General features: G+C 46.3%; 1 protein-coding gene across 1 annotated transcript; it reads left to right on the plus strand.

Annotated features, from left to right (window-relative positions):
• The first annotated feature begins 1,516 nt into the window (after positions 1–1,516).
• Positions 1,517–21,016, plus strand: GCK (glucokinase). Its single transcript, XM_066639682.1, has 11 exons — positions 1,517–1,540; positions 2,957–3,022; positions 8,143–8,305; positions 8,773–8,927; positions 9,483–9,602; positions 10,456–10,551; positions 11,080–11,179; positions 14,820–15,003; positions 16,963–17,118; positions 18,279–18,512; positions 20,872–21,016. Exons 1-11 carry the CDS (start codon positions 1,517–1,519, stop codon positions 21,014–21,016), a joined length of 1,443 nt encoding a protein of 480 aa, XP_066495779.1.
• The last annotated feature ends 166 nt before the right edge of the window (positions 21,017–21,182 follow it).

A 21,182-nucleotide genomic window follows, 5' to 3' on the forward strand; every position in this document is an offset into this window, starting at 1 on the left:
CTGTGCTATCTGTGTAGGATGTTTAAAAATTGGTTGGCAACCTTCAGTCTCGAAAGACTATGGTATAAGCTTACAGCACTCGCTATTCCCAAGCGGTCTCCCATCCAAGTACTAACCAGGCCTGACCCTGCTTAGCTTCCAAGATCAGACAAGATCGGGAGATAGTGTTCAATATAGGGAGATGGTTGGCAACCTTCAGTCTCGAAAGACTATGCTAGAAGCCTACAGCACCCGGTATTCCCAGGCAGTCTCCCATCCAAGTACTAACCAGGCCTGACCCTGCTTAGCTTCCCAGATCAGAAGAGATCAGGAATGTGCAGGGTAAAATTATTTCTTTAAAATCTCCATATTCCACCCTTCCCCCCCCCCATTTGGACACTCCAAGAGCACTATACAAAAGCTGTCTTGATTTCTCCTTACAACAATCCGGTGACAGTGGTGTCACTAGGGTTAGCATCACCTGGTGCAGGAGGCCAGACGTCACCCCCATGATGGACCTCCTCCCATGCAGTGGGGGGGGGGCAATGCCCCAAGTGGTGGGCATGGTGATGTACCATAACCCTGCCCCCAATGTTTTTTTTTGGCTATAAGCTTTGATAGAATAGAGATATTTCAAGAAGTTTTTTTCATTGCATTCTGCATGAAATTGCACATTGATAGATATATAATATGATGGTATTATTCAAAAATACCAAGATTTAAAATTTTTTGGCAGGCAGCGGTGTCGCCCCAGCCCTGTGCGGGTCACCCGGTGCGGCCTGCAACCCCTTAGTGATGCCTCTACCCCGTGAGGTAAGGAAATGCAGCGGGCCCTCAGTATCTGTGGGGGGACTGTTCTAGGATCCCCCCACAGATACTGAACTCCATGGATACCTGTATCTGTGGGGGGGGGGAGTTATCCCAATTCGTTACCTGGGGGCTGCTCCCAGCCGCCTCAGAAGCCTCCTAGATTCATCTGACCCCCCCATGTGCGTCATTCGGTGCAGCCCGCACACTCCATGCCCCCCTAGCGACACCACTGGACTACAGCACTGCACCGGCTCACCTGCAGTTTACTTCGCCCACTGAGGGCCCAGCCAGGCACCTTTTAAATCCTGAAGAGACACAAACCGGTCATGCAGAATTCCTAAGAGCACTCAGATGTACTTGGAATGCAATTCTGTGGTTTGCATCATCGTGTTTGATAACCGATAATGACTTGAGAGCAGAGCTGATAACTACCTCTCCTTTTTTTTTTCTTTTTTCTCCCTGCTGGGCATAGCTGTTAGGTCTATTTCCTCGGTTACTGAACCTTTAATCTTGCCCACCATATCAACATCTCTCAACCTTGAGCTTAAGCAAACACACTACAAAAAGAGGCAGTAACTCAGTTTGCCTTTTTAGACTCCGGTGGGGTGGCTGAGAGGCTCCTCGGACAGCACAGGCTTTTTTTTTTTTTTTTTTGCAGAAAGTGGTTTCCTGACCATCCCCAGATTCCAGGGAAACTTAGGAGAGGACTGAAATGTCAATGGTGAACATGGTGTTTGAGACCTTGCAACTGGTAAGGGATTCACTCAGCATAAGGTTTTTCCCTTCTTTCATTCTCAAGTCTCTTCTGCTCTATTTTACTTGGGAAGACTGCTGTCCTTTTCTAATGGCTTTTCTGTAGGATTTCAAGATGAGGGGTTTCCAGTATATTCAGAGCACATCTCCCCCAAATCTAAAATCTGCTCCCCTTCCCTGATTTGTTGCAAATTTCTCCGTTTTGGCTTTGCAAAAGGAGAGTTCGTCCCATCTTTGAAATGTATAGGAATGTCCCCAGATATTATTATTATTATTATTATTATTATTATTATTATTATTATTATTATTATTATTATTATTATTAATTTATATTCTGCCTTTTTGCCCTATGGGAACACAAGGCGGCCTACAACAATTAACTCCAACAAATACAAAATTAAAAATTAACAATTAAAAACAATAATTAAAACAATTTACAAATAATTAAAAATCTAAAACAAACCCGGTGGATTCTCATATAAAAAAGCAAGAAAGCCAGCCAGCCTGTCAACAATTAAAAGCTTTTTGAAATAAAAAGGTCTTCAGTCCACGCTGAAATATTAACAAAGAGGGAGCAGTTCTCAATTCTAAGGGGAGGGTATTCCAAAGTTCGGGGGTCACCATCAAGAAGGCCCTCTTCCTGGCTGCCGCCCCTCTCACATCTCTTGGTGGCGGCACAGTCAAAAGGGCCCCCCCCCAGATGATCTAAGAGCACGGGCAGGATTGTAGGGAAGGAGGCGGTCCCTCAAATACCCCAGACCCGAGCCATAAAGGGATTTAAAAGCCAAAACTAGCACCTTGAATTGGGCCCAGAACAGAACCGGCAGCCAGTGTAGCCGCCGAAGCAACGTCTCGACATGGCCATGACGGTTAAGGGAAGCCACCTCAAGGTCCTGAAACATGGCAGCTGAATATAGGAAAACCCACAGCTCAGTTGCCATGAGAAACATACCAACCTGAAGCCAACTTGCTTTGCGACTGAGAGCAACTGCAGGGTCAGTGCCCGTACCGTTGCAGAAACCACATCCATATGATATCATTTGGGCCACATGGGTTTTTAAGGGCCAATGCATCCTGTATCCATTTCTCTTTCTTTTTGCACGGCAGGAGCTAGCCATGTAGGCACTGTGTAATTCTGCGATAGGTCATAAGCAGAGAATGAATGGCAGGGGACTTTCTTCTTGCATTGTGGTTCTTGGTTACTGTCCGTATGGCATTCAGAACTCATCATCACAGGGCAGGATATTTGACTAGAGCAGCATTCCTCAAAGTGTGGTGCTAGAAGCCCTGGGGCTCCTTGAAAACGTGTCATATTTTGGTCAAGTAGGGTTAAAAAAAAAAAAAAGCTAACAAGTGACCTTGTGAACAAGTCACCACTACTCCATCCTCTTCCTCTTGCTCACTCTCCTGGAAGGGAAAAAGAGTGAGAAGACTGGAGCAACAGTGTATATTTAGTCATTTTTATGCCAACAGGAAACTAGTGTGAGGACAAGAAGCTTTGCTCTCAGCCTGATTTGCCTTCAGATGTTGCCATCAGTGGCGTCACTAGGGTTTGGATCACCCCATACAGGTGGCCACCATGTCACCTCCACAATGGACTTTTCCCATGTAGTGGGTGGGGCAACACCCGGGGGGGGGATGGTGATACACCATCGCCCCAGCCCTGCTAGTTTTTTGGGCTATAACTTCTGATTTGTTTCATTGCATTCTGCATGAAATTACACATGGAATGATATATAACATGAAGGTATTAGTCAAATACACCAATATTTATACTAATACATACCAGTTTGGGCTAGTAGTGGTGTCACCACCCCCTGTGTGCATCACCTGATACAGTCCGCACCCCTGTAGCGACACCACTGGTGCCATGTATGATGTAAGCAAATCTCTACATAGCATTGCCTTTTGCTAAACTCGTGGAGAATATGGCTATTGCCTACATGCTCATGGAGGGGCAGGTGATAAGAACAAACAATGGAGATGATCTGTTGCTATCATCCACTCCCTGTAGATTTTCCAAATGACCTGACAGACTGGTTGGCAACCTTCAGTCTCAAAAGACTATGGGATAAGCCTACAGCACCCAGTATTCGTAGGCGGTCTCCCATCCAAGTACTAACCAGGCCTGACCCTGCTTAGCTTCCAAGATCAGATGAGATCGGGCATGTGCAGGGTAACAGTTGCTATCTGGTCCTTTCAGAAACTATGCTGGATTATCCAGACCCATAGGCTTTATTTTCTGTCATTTTTTTCCTTCACTCTTTTGCACTAATCTATTTGGCCCCAAAGAGCAATAAGATTACCTTTAGGAAAAAAATGTGTGTGTTGCAATCTTTGTAGCTATCATGGCACTAATGAAACTAGGATGCCTATGGATCTATTTAAGCATGTGATTCCTTTTGCATAAGGTCTTGGATGGCCCCTTGAATTAAAGGTAATGTTAGGTCATGAATGAGTGACCCAGTTTCATTGCCCATTGCATCTCCCAGTCCTCTTGGCTACTCAAAAATGGAATACTCAAGAGCCAATGTAAATATGTACATCTCGAACTATATTTAGCTGCATTTGATCAATGTTTTAATCGGAAAGCCGATCAATGAAATTCCCCTTTTTCGGTCTGGCATCTTGCCAGTAACTATAAATAGAAAACCAAGGACTCTTAGTTGCTATTTTAAGCACTGAGTTTCCAAGCATCTCACCGGTACACATGGAATCCAGACCAAAAGTGACAGGAGATGGGGCGTTGATCTTCAATCCACGTGTCAGAGTCGTTCTCATTGGAGTGATGTAAGAGGGTAGATGAGGCCACAGTGGTTCTGCCTATTGCTCTGCCAGTGTCTCCACACTGTCAACTCTACTGTTTAGACAGCAGCTTGAGATGTGAATTAGCACTGGAGAGCAGGCAGAGACCAGAAGGGGGAAATATCTTGTGCATTCTTAACCGCAGTTTAAGTGTGACTGTTTTCTGCAAAGCTAGAGGGTCTTATGATTATTCTGCTTTTCAAAAAAAAAGTTCTCAAAGTCATTTACACAGTAAAATAATACTAAGGTGGTTCCTTCCTCCCCCCCCACCCAGGGGCTCAGGGTCTAAAAGGAACCACCAGGGAGATACCAGCATACAGCCGGGTATCTTCCCTACAGGGAAGAGGCTATACTAGAGTGAAAATAAAGAATTGCTCTCCACTTGCACTATTTGTAAAAGAACCACCACTTTAAAAAGGGGCTTTTGCCTGTGTTCTGTTTTTATATTTGTAGGCAGTTCTCCTTCCAAAGAGCTGAGACCAATGTATCTGATCTCCCTTTTATCCTCAACATTACTGCCTGGGGTAGGATAAGATAGGAGAATGTGGCTGGACCAAGGTTGTTGAGCTGGATTTGAATCCATGTCTTCATTCCACACAGTCTTAACCCAGTGGTTCTCAAACATTTTAGCACCAGGACCCACTTTTTAGAATGGTAGTCTGTCAGGACCCACCAGATGTGATGTCATTAACCTGGAAGTGATGTCATGACCAGAAGTGGCATTATCAATTTAGGCTTCAAACCTAAGCCATGATCAGCCATAGGTCCCATTACACAGTGCGCTTGTGCTGTTATTTTGCATAGCTTAGAATTCAAACATTCCAACTTGGAAGTCAAAGCAGAATGCAGACCTGGATCCTTCTCTAACCACACAGCCCACCAACCTTTCCAGTATTCCACCTTCCCACCTATTCAGGGCAAAGCAGCATGCCTCTCTCTCACCGCGAACCCGGCTTGCCCAGCAACTCTGCTCTGTATTTTCAGCTCTGTATTTTCAAGAGCAGCTGAGCTAAGTGCTGCAAGACCCACCTAAAATTGGCTCGACACCCACCTAGTGGGTCCAACCCACAGTTTAAGAAACACTGCTCTAACCGTTACGCCACGTTTGCCTTACTCGTCTGATTATAATCTGATTTCTTCTAGAATATCCACAGAATGCGGAAATTTCTTATCAAGATGAACCTTTTACCCTTTATGCTGTAAAAACTGCAATCCTAGGGGTGGGAGTATAAAGGCAGATATTGCAGTATGCAGTATTTTGGTTCTGTTGTTTCCTGCATTGCTGCCTTAAAATTAAAGTTATTGGGATTTGGGACAGGCTGCATCTCAAGAATACTATTAATTTTAAGGCAACAATGCACTAACAGTTCTTCTGAACTTTATGTCATGTGTTGTGGTTCATTGAAAAGACAAAGTAGGTTGAAGTCTCTCTGTACTGCAAGTACGTGTCAAAAATCCTGGTCTGTTCTTGCATTCGCAGTAGCAGGATTTAGGGCCCAATCCTATCAAACTTTCCAGCGCCTATGCAGCTGCAATGCAACCCTGAGGTAAGGGAACAAATATTCTCTTACCTTGCAGAGGCCTTCATGACACTCCCACCACTGCAGGATTCAGCACATGCCCCATCAGCATGAGCGCATTGGCACTGGAAAGTTGGATAGGATCGGGCCCTTAGTGTTTTACTAAGTCCTGTTTTATTGGTTGCAGTGTATGTTGGAAATCTATGCATAAAAATTATTGGTTCCCTGTCCAAAGAGGCTCACAGTACTCCTCCACCAAAAAAGACACTGGCAAACAGTCCCTGGAAAGAAGGCTATGCTGTGGTGAACAGGGTCAGTTTTGCTTTCCCCCTGCTCAGTCTAAGAGAACCACCACTCAAAGTGTGCTTTTGAACCAGTTAAGGGAATTTGATGTTGAGGAGTTCAAAACTGATGATGTGACACTTGTTTGGGACACTTGCACAGGGTGGTTTTTCAGAGAGGAGAAAAATGGGGTGCAAGGGAAGAATGCATTCCCACTGTGCTCTGGTACTGGAATTGTACTGGAATTGCCCCACTGCATAACTGTTTTGAAGGAGTGCCTTCTGGTTTGGAAGCGTGTCTTCAGAGCCAGTGTTCGCATGTTCACGTCAATGCCCTATTCATCAATGAATCAGCTGAAGTATTCAGATATATTTCCTATGAAGATTTGGAATCTGGGATATTAGGAACATAGCAAGAGACCTTTTTGCCTAGTCAGTAAAGACTGAATCAAGTCAAGCTGGAACATCAGAAGCTCTCCAAGGTTTCAGGCAGGAATTTCTTTCTCTTCCTTGGCTTGACATATCAGGGATCAAGCCTGCTACCTTCTGCACATCTGACTCTCTGTCATCTTTTCTAGCCTCAACACTAATGTGAGTGTTTTTTTCCAGATTTCTCTGTTGTTCGATGACTGCCATGCACATTTTTTAGCATGCGCTGCAACTAATACAACAGGCAGTTGTGTTAGCAAGAGGCAGTTGCCTCTTCAACTGGCTGCCTCTGCCCTCACCCACAGCTGTGGTAGTAGCACAGCTGCTGCCTTGTGACTGCCCTGGGGCTGTGCGTGGGGCAGGTTTGCTGAAGTCTGATGAGCGACTGTCAGACCAGCAGTGACTGTCAGACCAACAACCAGCAACATTGTTTTCTGTGTAAACTACACATCAAGGCCAGTAGTGATAAGTATGTAGCACATTGACCCTGAGCATGAGGACATCCAGAACCATGATGTGTATGCGCAACCTCCTGATTTTAGAAATGGGTTATGTCAGAATGCCAGATGCAAGGGCACCAGGATGAGGTCTCTTGTTATCTGGTGTGCTCCCTGGGGCATTTGGTGGGCCGCTGTGAGATACAGGAAGCTGGACTAGATGGGCCGATGGCCTGATCCAGTGGGGCTGTTCTTATGTTCTTAAACTACAATTCCCAGGAGGCATTGCAGGTCTTGTTATCAGGTGTGCTCCCTGGGGCATTTGGTGGGCTGCTGTGAGATACAGGAAGCTGGACTAGATGGGCCTATGGCCTGATCCAGTGGGGCTGTTCTTATGTTCTTAAACTACAATTCCCAGGAGGCATTGCAGGTCTTGTTATCAGGTGTGCTCCCTGGGGCATTTGGTGGGCCGCTGTGAGATACAGGAAGCTGGACTAGATGGGCCTATGGCCTGATCCAGTGGGGCTGTTCTTATGTTCTTATGTAACCATACGTAATTCTAGCCAAAACTGAATTTAGAGCAAGTGTTAAAGAACTTCCAAAATGTGTCCACAGGTAGCATACACTGTGGGGGCCCAAAAGTGTCAGAGGAGATGAAGAACTATTCAACAATAATGTCTGAATTTTGGAAGAAATGTAAGGCAATACATAGGGCCAGTTTGAGACCTCTTGGTGCATGATGGTGCACTAAATCCTTCGGCCCTCCCTTACCCAGTAGTGTGGCAGCTGTCACCTCTACTGCTTCCCTCCTCTCTGAAAAAGGAAGAGGGGAACAAAACAGAGGAAGTATAGAGGAGAGACTGATGGGCTAGTCCATCTCTTCTCCTCCGCTCTTCCTCTTCCATTCTGTTCAACACTTCCTTTTCAAATTCAGGGAATGGCTGAAGGGAGAGGAGTGACCAAGATGGGCACTCTGGACCAATCACCTGCCTGAGGTCACTGCCTCAACAGGCGTCATGGAAGGGCCAGGTCTGGGTGTAAATTGCAGCTCCTTGAGCTTATCCTCTCCTTACTCCCCCCCCCCCCCAATTCAGTTTGGGCATTGACTTGTGTCTTTTTTTCTTCTAGGTAGAGCAGATCCTGTCAGAGTTCCGGCTACAGGAAGAGGATCTGAAGAAGGTCATGCGTCGGATGCAGAAGGAAATGGACCGAGGGCTGAAGCTAGAGACGCACGAGGAAGCGTCTGTGAAGATGCTGCCCACCTATGTACGCTCTACCCCCGAGGGCTCAGGTAACGCATTATCCAGTTGGAAGCTGGAGCACAGGACCGATTGTTTCCTGCTGCAACCCCCAGATGTGGTGGTGGTGCACATGTAGTTGCCTTGCGTGTTTGGGATGCTCTGGGTAGTCGCATCTGTTGCCTGGCATCCCAGAAGCCTGTGCAACAGGACCTCCAGGCAGATGTGACTGCCTAGAGCATCCCTGTGCCCAGATCTCCTTGGAAAACATACTTCACAGAGGCAGAGTGCAGGGCTTTCCCCAAACTCTGGATCCGGCCTGTGGACTGGGGGTTGGAAAACCCTGGTATATAGGACTGCACTTCAGATATCCTTTAATAAGTTAGGTAATCTTAAAACGACTCGATTCAACAGGATACAGTGGTTAGGGCAAAGGGTTTTTATACCTGCAGGCTACAAGTTCCAGTCCCATTTGTTTTTTCAAAGGCAAAACTGATGTGTCACTCTCTTGGCATTGCAGAGGTTGGAGATTTCCTGTCTTTGGATCTTGGGGGCACCAATTTCCGAGTGATGCTGGTAAAAGTGGGAGAAGGTGAAGGAGGGCAGTGGAATGTGAAGACTAAGCACCAAATGTATTCCATTCCAGAGGATGCCATGACGGGAACAGCTGAAATGGTGAGTCAGAGCATCATGTCAAATGAACTACTTAGGACGCAATCCTAACTAACTTTCCAGCACCGAGGTGAGGGCAGTGAAACTCCAAGGTAAGGGAACAAACATTCCCCTACCTTGAGGAGGCTGCTGAACATACCTGCAGCAGAAGCCCTCAAGCCAATTTTTTTCTGCTGTAAATATTTATTTCTTACTAATTCAAAAACATCCACTTCTGAATCAGCAAAACAAGAAAATGCAAAGCGTGTTAGCTGAGAACACCAAATGATAATATAACTAATTGTTCCCCTGCCCTGGCCACACTATATCAATGGAATAGACTCTGATTTCCAAAAAAGCACCCTAGCGTCATATGAGTTAATACCTGGCTACAGGGTAGAGTGCCATCTAGTGGGCGTAGCAGATGCATCAAGCATTTTGTTTAGATGGCTGGCAAGCAGGAAGGAAGGTAAAATGAAGCCCCCTACACCTCCACTTTCCTTACATTCCTGAGGATCTGTCTTTTACAGATAAAAGTCACTGCTGCACCTGCAAAAATATTTCTGTTTTCTTCCACAGCTCTTTGATTACATCTCTGAATGCATCTCCGATTTCCTAGACAAACACCAGATGAAACATAAAAAGCTACCTCTGGGCTTCACTTTTTCCTTCCCTGTTAGACACGAGGACCTTGACAAGGTGAGATTTTGGAAGAAGATTCCCCTCTTGCTCTGCTCTGTTCTGTTTTCCCTTCTGTTAGTAACTTGGCTGGGCTGTTGAACTCTTTAGAAGAGCAGCCCATAGTGTAGGAGAGTGTCCAGTTCTCTTTGCCACAGCAATACACTGGCTCAGGTGGGAGTAATGTGTCCCGTCCTGGGTGCTGCATTCTAAGAAAGACACAGGCAAATTGGAAGGGATACTGAGGAGAGTAATAAAGGTAGTCTGAAAAGAAAGTTATATGAAGAAAGTTGAAGGAGATGAGTACCTCTGGCCTGAAGACTGAGGTGGGGGATATGATTGCACTCTGTCTTCAGATCCCTGAAGGGTAGCTGTCACATAACTTCCTCCCTTTCAGATCTATGGAGGAGATAGAAGCTGGCACACTACTGGCAAAAGGGGAAGTGGCATTTGGAGTACCACCTGGGGCAAAGAGATCTTGGGTCAGACCCAACAATGGTCATTCACAGAAGCAGTAATTGATGATAACACAGTTGTCCTAGCGTTGCTAGCCACTGTCCTGGAAGAGATACCCTAAGTCTTGACAAAGTCTTAGATTAAATTAAGCCTTCAGATAAATTCTAGTTCTAGACTCTAGTTCTAGAGTTTCTTGTTAGTTCCCTTCTGGTTTTGATTTTTAATGCCAGATTTGTTGAGGCAGGTTTTACTGCTTTGAAAGCTTGACTTTCAGGGATTGTGCTAACTTGTCATGGAATTGTTTGTTCTATTTAAGCCCAAGTGCTTTTGCACATCCAAAATTGATCCATTTTGTCCCAAGAAATTACGCTTGTTCTGCTGTGTTTTGTCCTGATCCCTTTTGCCTCTTGTTCTATAGGGGATTCTGCTGAACTGGACGAAAGGCTTCAAAGCTTCGGGTGCTGAAGGGAACAATGTTGTGGGGCTTCTGAGAGATGCTATCAAACGGAGAGGGGTGAGATGAAAATAACTTGCTTTGTTCAAATGCATTACTTTTCTTTAATTGCTTCACAACTGACCGCTGCTTCCATCTGGCTTAGCACTGACTGGCAGTGGCTTCTCCAGGGTCTCAGACGGGCTCTCTCCCAGCCTTACTTGTCGATATCAAAGATTGTACTTGAGACCTTCCGCATGTGCTCTCCCACAAAGCTATGTCTAGTCACAGGGGGCAGATCTGGAGAGTGGGCAGTGAAGTGGCCTTCTTAAAATCCATTGTGAACCAAAATAGGTCAAATAACAGTTTTCATGATGCAGGAAGCTCCCTATTTTCTCTTCATTTATGCAAAGGCCTGCAAGAAAGAGTCAAAGAAGGCTCTAGGCATGTTCAGAGATGATGTGCACTCCATTTTGCATGCCATTTAACTAGAGCTTAGTCTCCTACCTTCAGCTCACCAAGAGCATTTGGCTGTCATAATCTGTGCAGTAATTGCTCTGTACCCATTGTACATCTGTTTCCCTTGACTTGGGCTTCATCCCTCTGTAGGACTTTGAGATGGATGTGGTCGCAATGGTCAATGACACGGTGGCCACCATGATCTCGTGCTACTATGAGGATCACCGATGTGAAGTCGGCATGATAGTGGGTAAGTAGTGTTCTCTGTCTTGGGCATAGCAGCTGCAAACAGCTATATTTTGGGGTTTCCTTCCAATGTTCTGGGTGTTATTATCAGTTTATCTATGGAGATTGAGTTGGTAACAGCTGAGAGGCTCACATCGGAAAGATACATTGCTCTATGCTAGCAGTTCCCAAAGTATTGGGACCTATGACACTCTACGTGCCGCGTGCACATTGTGCAACTCCCGGAAGTGACTGGAGATGATGTCCTCAACAGTCGCTTTCGGGTTTGGAGACATCGCACACCATTTCAAACAGCAGTAAGGAGGTCAGGGTGGGACGGAGCGATTTTCCCAGGTGCAGTTTTCACATGTTGGAGCTCTTCCTGCCACGCTGAGTTGACAGGGTAGCCATGATGGGGCAGCCTCCAGGGCAGTCATGATGCCCAGCAAGTGCCTCCCAAAGCCACAGACCATCTCGACACACAGTTTGGGAACCACTGCTCTATGCCAACATTTTTCAACCAGTGTGGTATGGCACATTGGGGTATGCTGCAAATGATCCACAGATGTGTCGCAGGAGTTTGGGGGAGGGTAATTTATTAGTATGGCCATTGGGAATGTGAGACACCCCCCCCCCCACCAACAGTGCAGTGTGCCTTGTAAAAATAAAAACTGATGGTTTGCCTTGACAATTTTAGCACCTTGTCAGGTGCGAGGTGAAAGAGGTTGAAAATTGCTATTCTATGTCAGTGTTTCTCAACTAGTGTTTTGGGTACTACCAGTGGTACTTGAAGTGATATCTGGTGGTACTCATGGGACCCCTGGATACCTGCCTCCTGGCAGCGGGACCAGGAACGTGACACAACAAACAGAGGTAGAAGACTTGGCTTGGAAGGTAGAGCTACTAAGCATGCTTTTCTGTGCTTGAAAAAGCCCTCCCATCCACTCTGAGCCTCCACTGGTGTTTGTCACATTGCATCTGGCCTCCTAACCCAGAAGCAACCACAATGATGTCATTGCCAGTAACTTCGGGTGGTACTTTGAATAGGTGAACCATATGAATTGGTATTGCTGTGGACAAATCCTACTCTATGTAATTATGCTTCCCAGGGGAATTCCTGCTGATTCATACTGCAGGTTCATGAGTACGCAGATTTAATGTCCACTGAAACATCAATGAGGCTTCTGTCGTTCTAGTTCAGATTAAGAAAGAACATCACAAAAACATTGTGTGCCAGGCTGTTTTGTAACCAGGAGGAGGAGGAAAGCTGTGTTGGCAGGTGTCGGAAATAAGGGCTCAGATACTCCGCGTACTTGCAGGGGAGCAATCTTATTTGCAATACTAGGGTAGTGGGTTGTCTAGAAAGATGATAAATTGCCTTACCACTTAATGTGGCCAGGCTGTTACCGGATAGTTCTGGGAATTCCTTTTATATCTCTGAACACTGTTTTGGTCAACATGAGCTTCGCAAATCCTGACATCACGTACTGCACGGGTAATTTTACATTGTAGGAGAAGCTAATTAAACCACACAAGACTGGAGAGAGAAAATTGTGCAGGGTTTATTAGAAACAGTGCTGGGCCAGCGTCTTGCCAGGAAGCAAGCAGATCTGACCCCGTAGGTGAGATTCAAACCTGTTCTCATGCCTTGCCAAAGAGGCACACAGAGAAAAAAAGGCTAGTCCATCAATCATCATAAAACTACAAACATTTCTTCATGGCTCCAATAGCATTCAGTGTCATGTCTGCATAATTTCAAAGCAGTTCTTCAGGAACTTAGAAACAAATGAGAAATGTAACACCATGACCTCCTTTGATAAGACATTTAGCATACATCTGCATTCCTAAGGCAGGGGTTTAAGATATTGCTTTCCTACTCACTCAGCCATAAGTCAGGGCTGGTCTATGTGAATGACTGGTCTATGTGAATGGCTACTATAGTTTCAGGCTGGATGCAGGAGCGCAAACTCTTAATATAGAAGAAAAGCCTTAGCATAGGGCAATTAATAGCTAAACAACAATATAATAAAGGCAAAAATCAACAGTTCTCTTTCAATATCCATCATAAATTTGTTTCAGGCTTGATGAAAACATATCAACGGTCCTGTTCTGTTGATTAAATACTTGGCAAAGGGATTTCCCACAAGAGATTAAAGCACTTTTTGTATTTCTACAATATAGCTGTAAAAACTACAACAGAATTAACTTCCATGTTTGCTCTTGCGTGGAAAATATTGACAATATTTAGTTCAAGAGCTAGTGTGGTTTAAGGGTTATAGTAGCAGGTTCCCAAATTTACTGGGGTCGTGGCACTCTTCTTTTGTGCCAGATCCAAGGTGGGAGAGCTGCGAAGATGGATGATGCCGTCTTGGCAACATCTTGGCAGGAGTTCTGGCTCAGTTGGTAGAGCTGCCGCCTTGTATGCCTGAAGATCTGAGGCTGCCAGTTCGAAACAACCAGAAGTACCCGAGAACTGACGAGCTGATGAGCTGACCCTTGGTGGCAGAGAGGAGTTGCCGTCAAGTGGAGCATGGGAGGCAAAGGGCCAGAGAGAGGCCAGACTGGGAAGGAATCCAGCTGGAACGAGAAGTTCTATGAAAGACTAGAACTATTCAATTGTAAAAATCCCTACGGGGGTTTAGAACAACCTGCCTATGTAAACCGCCTTGGATTAAAGTCTGAGGAGAAATCTGACGACCAAAGAAAGGTGGTATATAAATAGCTGTATAAATAAATAAATAAATCTTGGATCTTGCATGGTCCCACGTGATTCTTGTGTGATACCTGTGAGATCTCACACAATTCAAGATGGCAGCACCCAGGAGAGCAGGAAAAAGAGGCTGCTGAGGGCATTCTGCAGCGCCCCTGTGAGTTCACTGCAGCGCCATCAGGTGGTGTGGCATGGGTTGGGAACCGCTGGGTCATCAGGTTGGTCTTAGACTGCGAAAGACCTGGGTTCAGATCCCAGCTCAGCCAGCCATATGGGAAACCTTGAACCCATCATGCACTCTTAGTTTAACCTGCCTTGTGGGGCTGTTGTGAATAAAAGAATACACCACCTGGAACCCTTTGGAAGATGGATAGGATTATAAAAAAATGGAACAAAATAAAAGTACAACAGAGGTTCATTGAAAATACACATTGAAACTAGGCTGGCTCATCCTTACACTCAACTGAGGCAGTTGCCTCAGGTGGGAGATTGGTCAGGCCATCTCCCTGCACTGTTCCTCCCGCTCCCTGGTTTTGAAGGAAGAGGGGAACAGAGCAGAAGAGAAATTGTGGAGGAAAAGAGAGGTGTGTGTTTTGGAGGTGCTTTAGTCTTCCATACTTCTGTTCCTCTCTTCCTCTGCAAATCCACAGAGGAGGAACAACAGTGCAGGTGACTGGTGTAAAAGGAGCAGCGTTTGGTACTCTGCCTTAGGTGTGAAGAAGCCCAATTATCACGCTGGAAGAACCCAATTGTAAAGGGGGCTGGATAAACTGCTTCTGGGGGCCGCATCTGGCCCTACATTTACTGTGGCTCTGTGTTTATTATTTCGCTTTGGAATGCTGCCTAATGGTTTTGTAAATGGAATGCTTCATTGGGATGAACATGGAGCAAGCCACATCACATCCCTTTGCTACTGGGTACGGAGAGTCTCATTCTTCGTTTTCCATCCTGCCAGGCACAGGTTGCAACGCTTGCTACATGGAGGAGATGCAGAATGTGGAACTCGTAGAGGGAGACGAGGGACGGATGTGCGTCAATACCGAATGGGGAGCGTTTGGAGCCTCGGGAGAGCTGGATGAATTCCTCCTGGAGTATGATCGTGTGGTGGATGAGACCTCCCTTAACCCCGGTCAGCAGCTGTAAGGAATATGACAAAGTTAACATAACTGCTTATTGCTGTTTCTGGGCTTTATACTTCTCCCTGTCAGATGAATCTGAGTTGTTGTCATGAACACTTCAACCTATCCCCATCCTTAGCGGGGCACAGCTCATTAATCTTCTGAGAAAGGGTGTCTTCCCAGTAACTAGGAGAGTTAGGGCAAACAAAAGAAAATATTTCTTTACCCAGTGTGTAATTTAGTCTGTGGAACTCCTTGCCACAGGATGTGGTGATGGCATCTGGCCTGTATGCCTTTTAAAAGGGGTCTGGACAGATTTCTAGAGAAAAAGTCCATCATGGGTTACAAGCTGCGATGTGTTTGTGCAATCTCCTGATTTTAGAAGTAGGCTACCTCAGAATGCCAGGTGCAAGGGAGGGCACCAGGATACTGGTCCCTTGTTGTCTTGTGTGCTTCCCGGGGCATGTGGTGGGCCACTCTTGAGATACAGGAAGCTGTACTAGATGGACCTTTGGCCTGATCCAGCGGGCTCTTCTTATGTTCTGATGACGATGTTCATCTCTCTCTGGGCTCATTTTAAGAGTGGACAAGCAAATTGGTTGACAAGCATCACAGCTATTCCAAAGCTTTCAGCACCTGAAGTTAGGTCCGGCCTTAGGAACTCTAGGGCCCAATTTGAAATTATTTTTGCAGGGCCTCCATGTTCACAGCCAAGGTTCACAGCCAAGGTCAGCCAAGATTCTGTGTGCAGAATCTTAGAGACCATAAATAAAATTTATTGTAGGCTTTATATCTTTATGGTAGAATGGAAACCCATCAAAGGGTGAGCTTCAGAAGTGCATGTGAGCTAATGGAGCAAATGGTTCTAAGCTCTTTATAATGTAAAATTGCATACGTGTAAGCCTACATGTAAACAAACAAAATGTGTGGATTACTTTTGAAAAGTAAATAGTTACAAAACCACTTGTTTCAGTGACTGTGAAGTGATAGAGTAAAAATATTAATTTTGTGTTTAGAAAAAAATTCAAAATGTCAATTGCAACATACAAGACTGGATTACCCTAACACAGGGAGGGGACCCTTAAGTGCAGGGCCCAATTGGAAGCAATGGATCCAATTGGCTTAAAGCTGGCTCTGCCTGAAATGGTGTATACCCAATGAAACCTCCCTTACCTGCTTACTCCACTCTTCCTCCTCCTCTTCCTAGATTTGGGAAGGGGCAACTGAGCAGGACAGGAAGTGTGGAGGAGAGAAGAGTGGCAGGCTAGAAGATTCTGCAGCCCACCACTTTCTTCTCCTCATTGTGTTCTTGTCTATTCTATTCCCTTCAAATCCAGAGAGTGGAGAAGAAGGGGCTGTGGTGGCAAAGCCTGCCCACCAATCTATCCCCCCGCAGGCAACTATCTTAGTTGGCCTGGTTCAGGGCAGCCCTGAGAAGCATTTTAAACCTTGGAAAGAATCCCTCAAGCTGAGAACATGAATCCTGGGACAAAAGCCACTTTCTGACCCAGGAGATTTTTGTCCTAATGCAGTTTGTTGGGCAGGAACCAAGACTCAACCAAAAGTGGGCTGCCCATGATGTGGCTAAGAGGAGCATGCATTCTAGGTACCAAATGCTCCAAGAGGCAATTGACTGATCCTTTTCTGCACTTGTTTGCAGCTGAGAAAATGTGCAGAGTCCAGCAAAGAAGGGGAGTGGTTGTTTTTCCTGTGGCTTGGAGGAAAAAGCCTCTATAGTTGAGCAATCAATCTGGAATTGTGAAGGTTTTTGTTGAAACAGGGCACAATAATTTCATCTAATGAGCCCAGGATGACATGCGCATGCACCAGTGAAATCCTCTCTCCCTCTCTCTCTCTCTCTCTCTCTCTCTCTCTCTCTCTCTTTTTCTGGTTTACTTTCCTTTGTACGAGCACCCCACACACAAACACACACACCTCCTTATGCTACTAATAACTAAACCAACACCTCCTCTGTCTCAGGTACGAGAAGATTATAGGAGGGAAGTACATGGGAGAAATTGCCCGACTTGTGCTGCTAAAACTTGTCAATGAAAACTTGCTCTTCAATGGAGAGGCTTCAGAGAAGATGAAAACCAGAGGGGCCTTTGAAACTCGGTTTATCTCACAAATTGAAAGGTAAGATTGTATTCTTCTAATCCAGGGGTCTCCAAACCCTGGCCCAGGGGCCAGATGTGGCCCGCAGCTAGTCCCTTGTTCTCTGAAAGCCTCTGGCCCACTCGACTGAACATGACCAGAGCTGTGCTCTGATTGCCTCTGGAGGATGTTCTGAGGGCCAGAGAGGCTGAGTGAATAAGCCCACTCATTCATTTTTTCATTCATCTAAGTTCCATCTCTAATATATTTTTTTTAATTTTATATTTAAATTTTTTTCCGGCCCTCAGCACTGCGCCAGATATTTCATGCAGCCCTCTGGTCAAAAAGTTTGGAGACCCCTGTTCTAATCTAAGGTATTAGACTTTTCACTTCCTTTCCTGCTCTGATTACCTGCACAGTAGATTTTTCCCGGTTACGCAAAATGACCCTGTTTTTCCAGCGTTTTGCTTTTTTCTCAGAACAAAGGGCAGCAAAGGGTCATCCTGGGGCATTTTTAGACCACTGCTGGGACCCACCTCCTTATTACTTAGCTTCATTCCAGTACAGGAACGTATTGTGACATCACCAGTCCCAGTGACATCATCAGACATTTATTTCTAAGCCTGATGCAAGAAATAATCCATCTTGAATGGAACAGAGCATTGATTCAGGCCCAAATCCTAACCAACTTTCCAGCACTGGCATAGCTGTGCCAATGGAATGTGTGCTACATCCTGTAGTTGGGTGGCACTCATGGAGGCCTCCACAAAATAAGGGAATGTTTGTTCCCTTACCTAGGAGCTGCACTGCCCTTATGTCGGTGCTGGAGAGTGGGTTAGGATTGCTCCCTCAGTCACTGTGCTGTGAAATGCTGCGTCTGAACTTGCCTCTTATATATGCTTGTATAAGAATAGCAATAATTATAGAGCCAGCCCAAGATCTCCTGGTGTCTGATATCCACCCCTCCTTGGGGCAGCACATTGCCAAGCCAAATGCTGCCCCCTCTTACCCAGAAGCACATCAGCTGCTGCCTTTGCTGTTCCTTCTCCTCCTCCCACTCTCTGGATTGAAAAGAGAAGAATGACGTGGAAGAGGAAGTGGTCAGGAGAGTGGTGGGCTAGAGGGTCTGGAGGAAGCAGAGGAAAGTGTTGGGGCCAAGCATCCCATTGTGATCTGAGAACTGCCGTGCTTGTTGTTCTCAGTGACCCTGGTGATCGCAAGCAAATCTACAACATCCTGACTTCCTTTGGGCTCTTGCCCTCCGTAACGGACTGTGACATTGTTCGCATGGTATGCGAGAGTGTTTCTACACGTGCAGCACAGATGTGCTCCGCCGGGCTGGCTGGTGTCATTAATCGCATGCGGGACAGCAGGAGTGAGGAGACGCTGAAGATCACAGTGGGCGTCGACGGCTCAGTCTACAAGCTGCACCCCAGGTGAGGTTTGTGCATCCCTGATACCAAGTGGGGTATTTACAGAAAGCTAGATTCTCCTGAAGGGTGAATATTATATTGAACATTTATGTTGGCATCCTTTAGTCTCGGAAGACTATGGTATCGCGCTCTGAATGGTGGCTCTGGAACAGTGTCCTCTCCAGTACGCGAAGCCTGGGTAAAGTAGGTATGGAGGATAGGCTGTTACCCATGCAGCAAATCCCCCCTCTCCACGTCACTGAAATGGTCCAATGGAAAGGCAGAAGCCAATACGGTTGGTTCCAGCGGCATCGCAGGAGTTGCCAGAACGTGACTGTGTTCAGCCATGAACTGCCTCAGGGACTCCGGCTCCTGATTTTGCCTCGAGGTTGACTCCTGAAGCCTTTTCCTTAACTGGATGTAGCCACAAGGCAGTGGAGGTTTGGGATCAGAGTTTTCCTTCTCTCAGATGAGCTGCCTTCCCAGGCTGACGAGCCCCATCTACCCGGTGGCTGTTTAGTCGCCTCTTACGACAAGTACAGACAAACTGAGGGCCTATTCTTATCCCCAGCCCCCAGGGGATGAACATTTATATTGAACATTAAACATTTGGAATCATCTCCTTGGAACGGTTGCAGAGACAAAAGGGCTCTTCCCAGTGGGAAGTCCCAGTTTAGTCTGGGACTGTCACATGTCAGTGACTCACATTGTCAAGGGGTTCCTGTTAGAGCGTCATCCCTTTATTGTCACCTGATGGCCCCTTTACAACTGTGATTCTAAGGAGAAAGGGCAACATCCACTGGATAACATGTGGAACCGGTTCAGCTTTGGTGGTAGTTAACAATGGAAAAGCAGCGGGCAGGGAAAGAGTTAAGTGCACACTGGTGTGCTGTGATTAACTTGGCCCTTGTCCAGCCAGCTTGAAAGGAGCATCAGAGACACCTGCCCATGGTGTCTCTGGCAAGAGCTGGGGCAGAGAGATTTTGCCTGTGTTTTGATTGTGCCTCGTAGAATAGGGCCATCATTCATAAGGCCGTGGCAGCAACAAATTTCATGCTGCTAGACAGGAGATAGGAGACAATAGCTGGAAGAGGAAACTCCCCCAGGCTAAGGCTTCAGCGGGAGCTCGGAATCTAGGAATGGGGTTTTTGGACACCACGCAGGGCACGTCCGCATGGCAGCTTTCTGCGCTGTTCCTGACGGGTTGAATGGACTGAAAACCGGAAACGAGGAAAGAGTCCCTTAAAGACGGAGCAAAGTCTGGCTCCTTCTTTAGTCTGTGTTGCTCTTTAGTCTGTGTTGATGTATTATTTAATCAATGAATGTATTGATCAAGTAATGAAAAATGAATTTAAAAAGCGGCTCCTATTGAGCAGAATTTTTATTTATTTATTACTTGAAAATATGTACTACTAACTGCTGTACTACCACCTGCTATTGGGTGGTGCTGGTTTACAAGAGCCGGGATGGTATGGCATGGTATGGTGGTTAGAACAGTAGATTTGGGCCAGAAAGCTGGCCATGAAGCTTACTGGGTGACTTTGAGCCAGTAACCATCTCTCTCCCTAACCTACCTTGCAGGGTTATTTTAAAGGCCAAAGGAAAGGAGGATCCATGTACCCTGCTCTGAGCTCCTTAAGGGAAAGGCAGGACAGAAATCTGGAAAATAAATAAGAGGCATTCCCCTTCTCTGCATCTGGAGAGAGAGATTTAAAAACAAAGTTTGTTTTTTTTCCTCTAAAATTGTTTTCATTCATGTGTGATGCATGCAATTCATTAAGCATTTGAAACATTTATATACAGGTTGACCCTCAGTATCTGTGGGGCATCCATTCCTGGATTCCCTGAGGATACTGAATCTGCAGATATTGAGATCTATGGGGCGGGACAGACTCAAAGGACCTTCTGGTTTTGCAGAGGCAGAATGCAGTCACTGTGCTTTCACTTTTAGAGAACTGGGGGGCCCTGTGGAGGGTTGCACAGGGCTCCCTGCACCCCTGGGAGGCTGCAGCAGGGACTGGTGAGTATATGCCAGTCCCTGTGCCCCTGTTAGCACCTCTCCAGCCCCCGCCCCCGCAAGAACTTACTGCGGCTCAAACTCTCCTTGGGAGTTTGAGAACTGCTGCCCTAATGAAAAAGCAGCCACCATTTTGAAGCCTCAGTGCCAGGCCTTGATAGAAGGGGACACACAGAATAGCAACTAGATTTTTCTGCTACCTGCAAACAAAGCAGGGAGGAACAGTGCAAGCTTTTGCTCCCCGCTGAAGTGCTCCTGTCGGAAGACCAGGAAAAGTGATTTCCAGGCCTAAGCTGCGGTCACTCCACAACACAGGAGTCAAGTCACAGATGCACAAACGTCTCATCTTTCTTTTCTCTTTTCCAGCTTCAAAGACCGGTTCCACGCGACAGTCACACAGCTCACTCCCGGCTGCGACATCACCTTCTTGCAGTCAGAGGAAGGCAGCGGCCGGGGAGCGGCCCTCATCTCGGCAGTAGCATGCAAAATGGCCTGCATGATTGGCCACTGAGAAGGCGCTGGCAGAGAAGGACCTTTTTCAAAGGGAAGCCATCTCCCTGGGAAGCACCTCTAGCCGGTGCTGGGCTGAGAGTGTGCGGAGGAGCTGACATGGCAGCAAGAAGGTTTTTCCTGGGGCGGGAAAGGGGGGAGGATGGAGGGAGCGACTTCGGGTTCCT

This window comes from Tiliqua scincoides, chromosome 11 (genome assembly GCF_035046505.1).
Source record: "Tiliqua scincoides isolate rTilSci1 chromosome 11, rTilSci1.hap2, whole genome shotgun sequence".
Lineage (NCBI taxonomy): Eukaryota > Metazoa > Chordata > Lepidosauria > Squamata > Scincidae > Tiliqua > Tiliqua scincoides.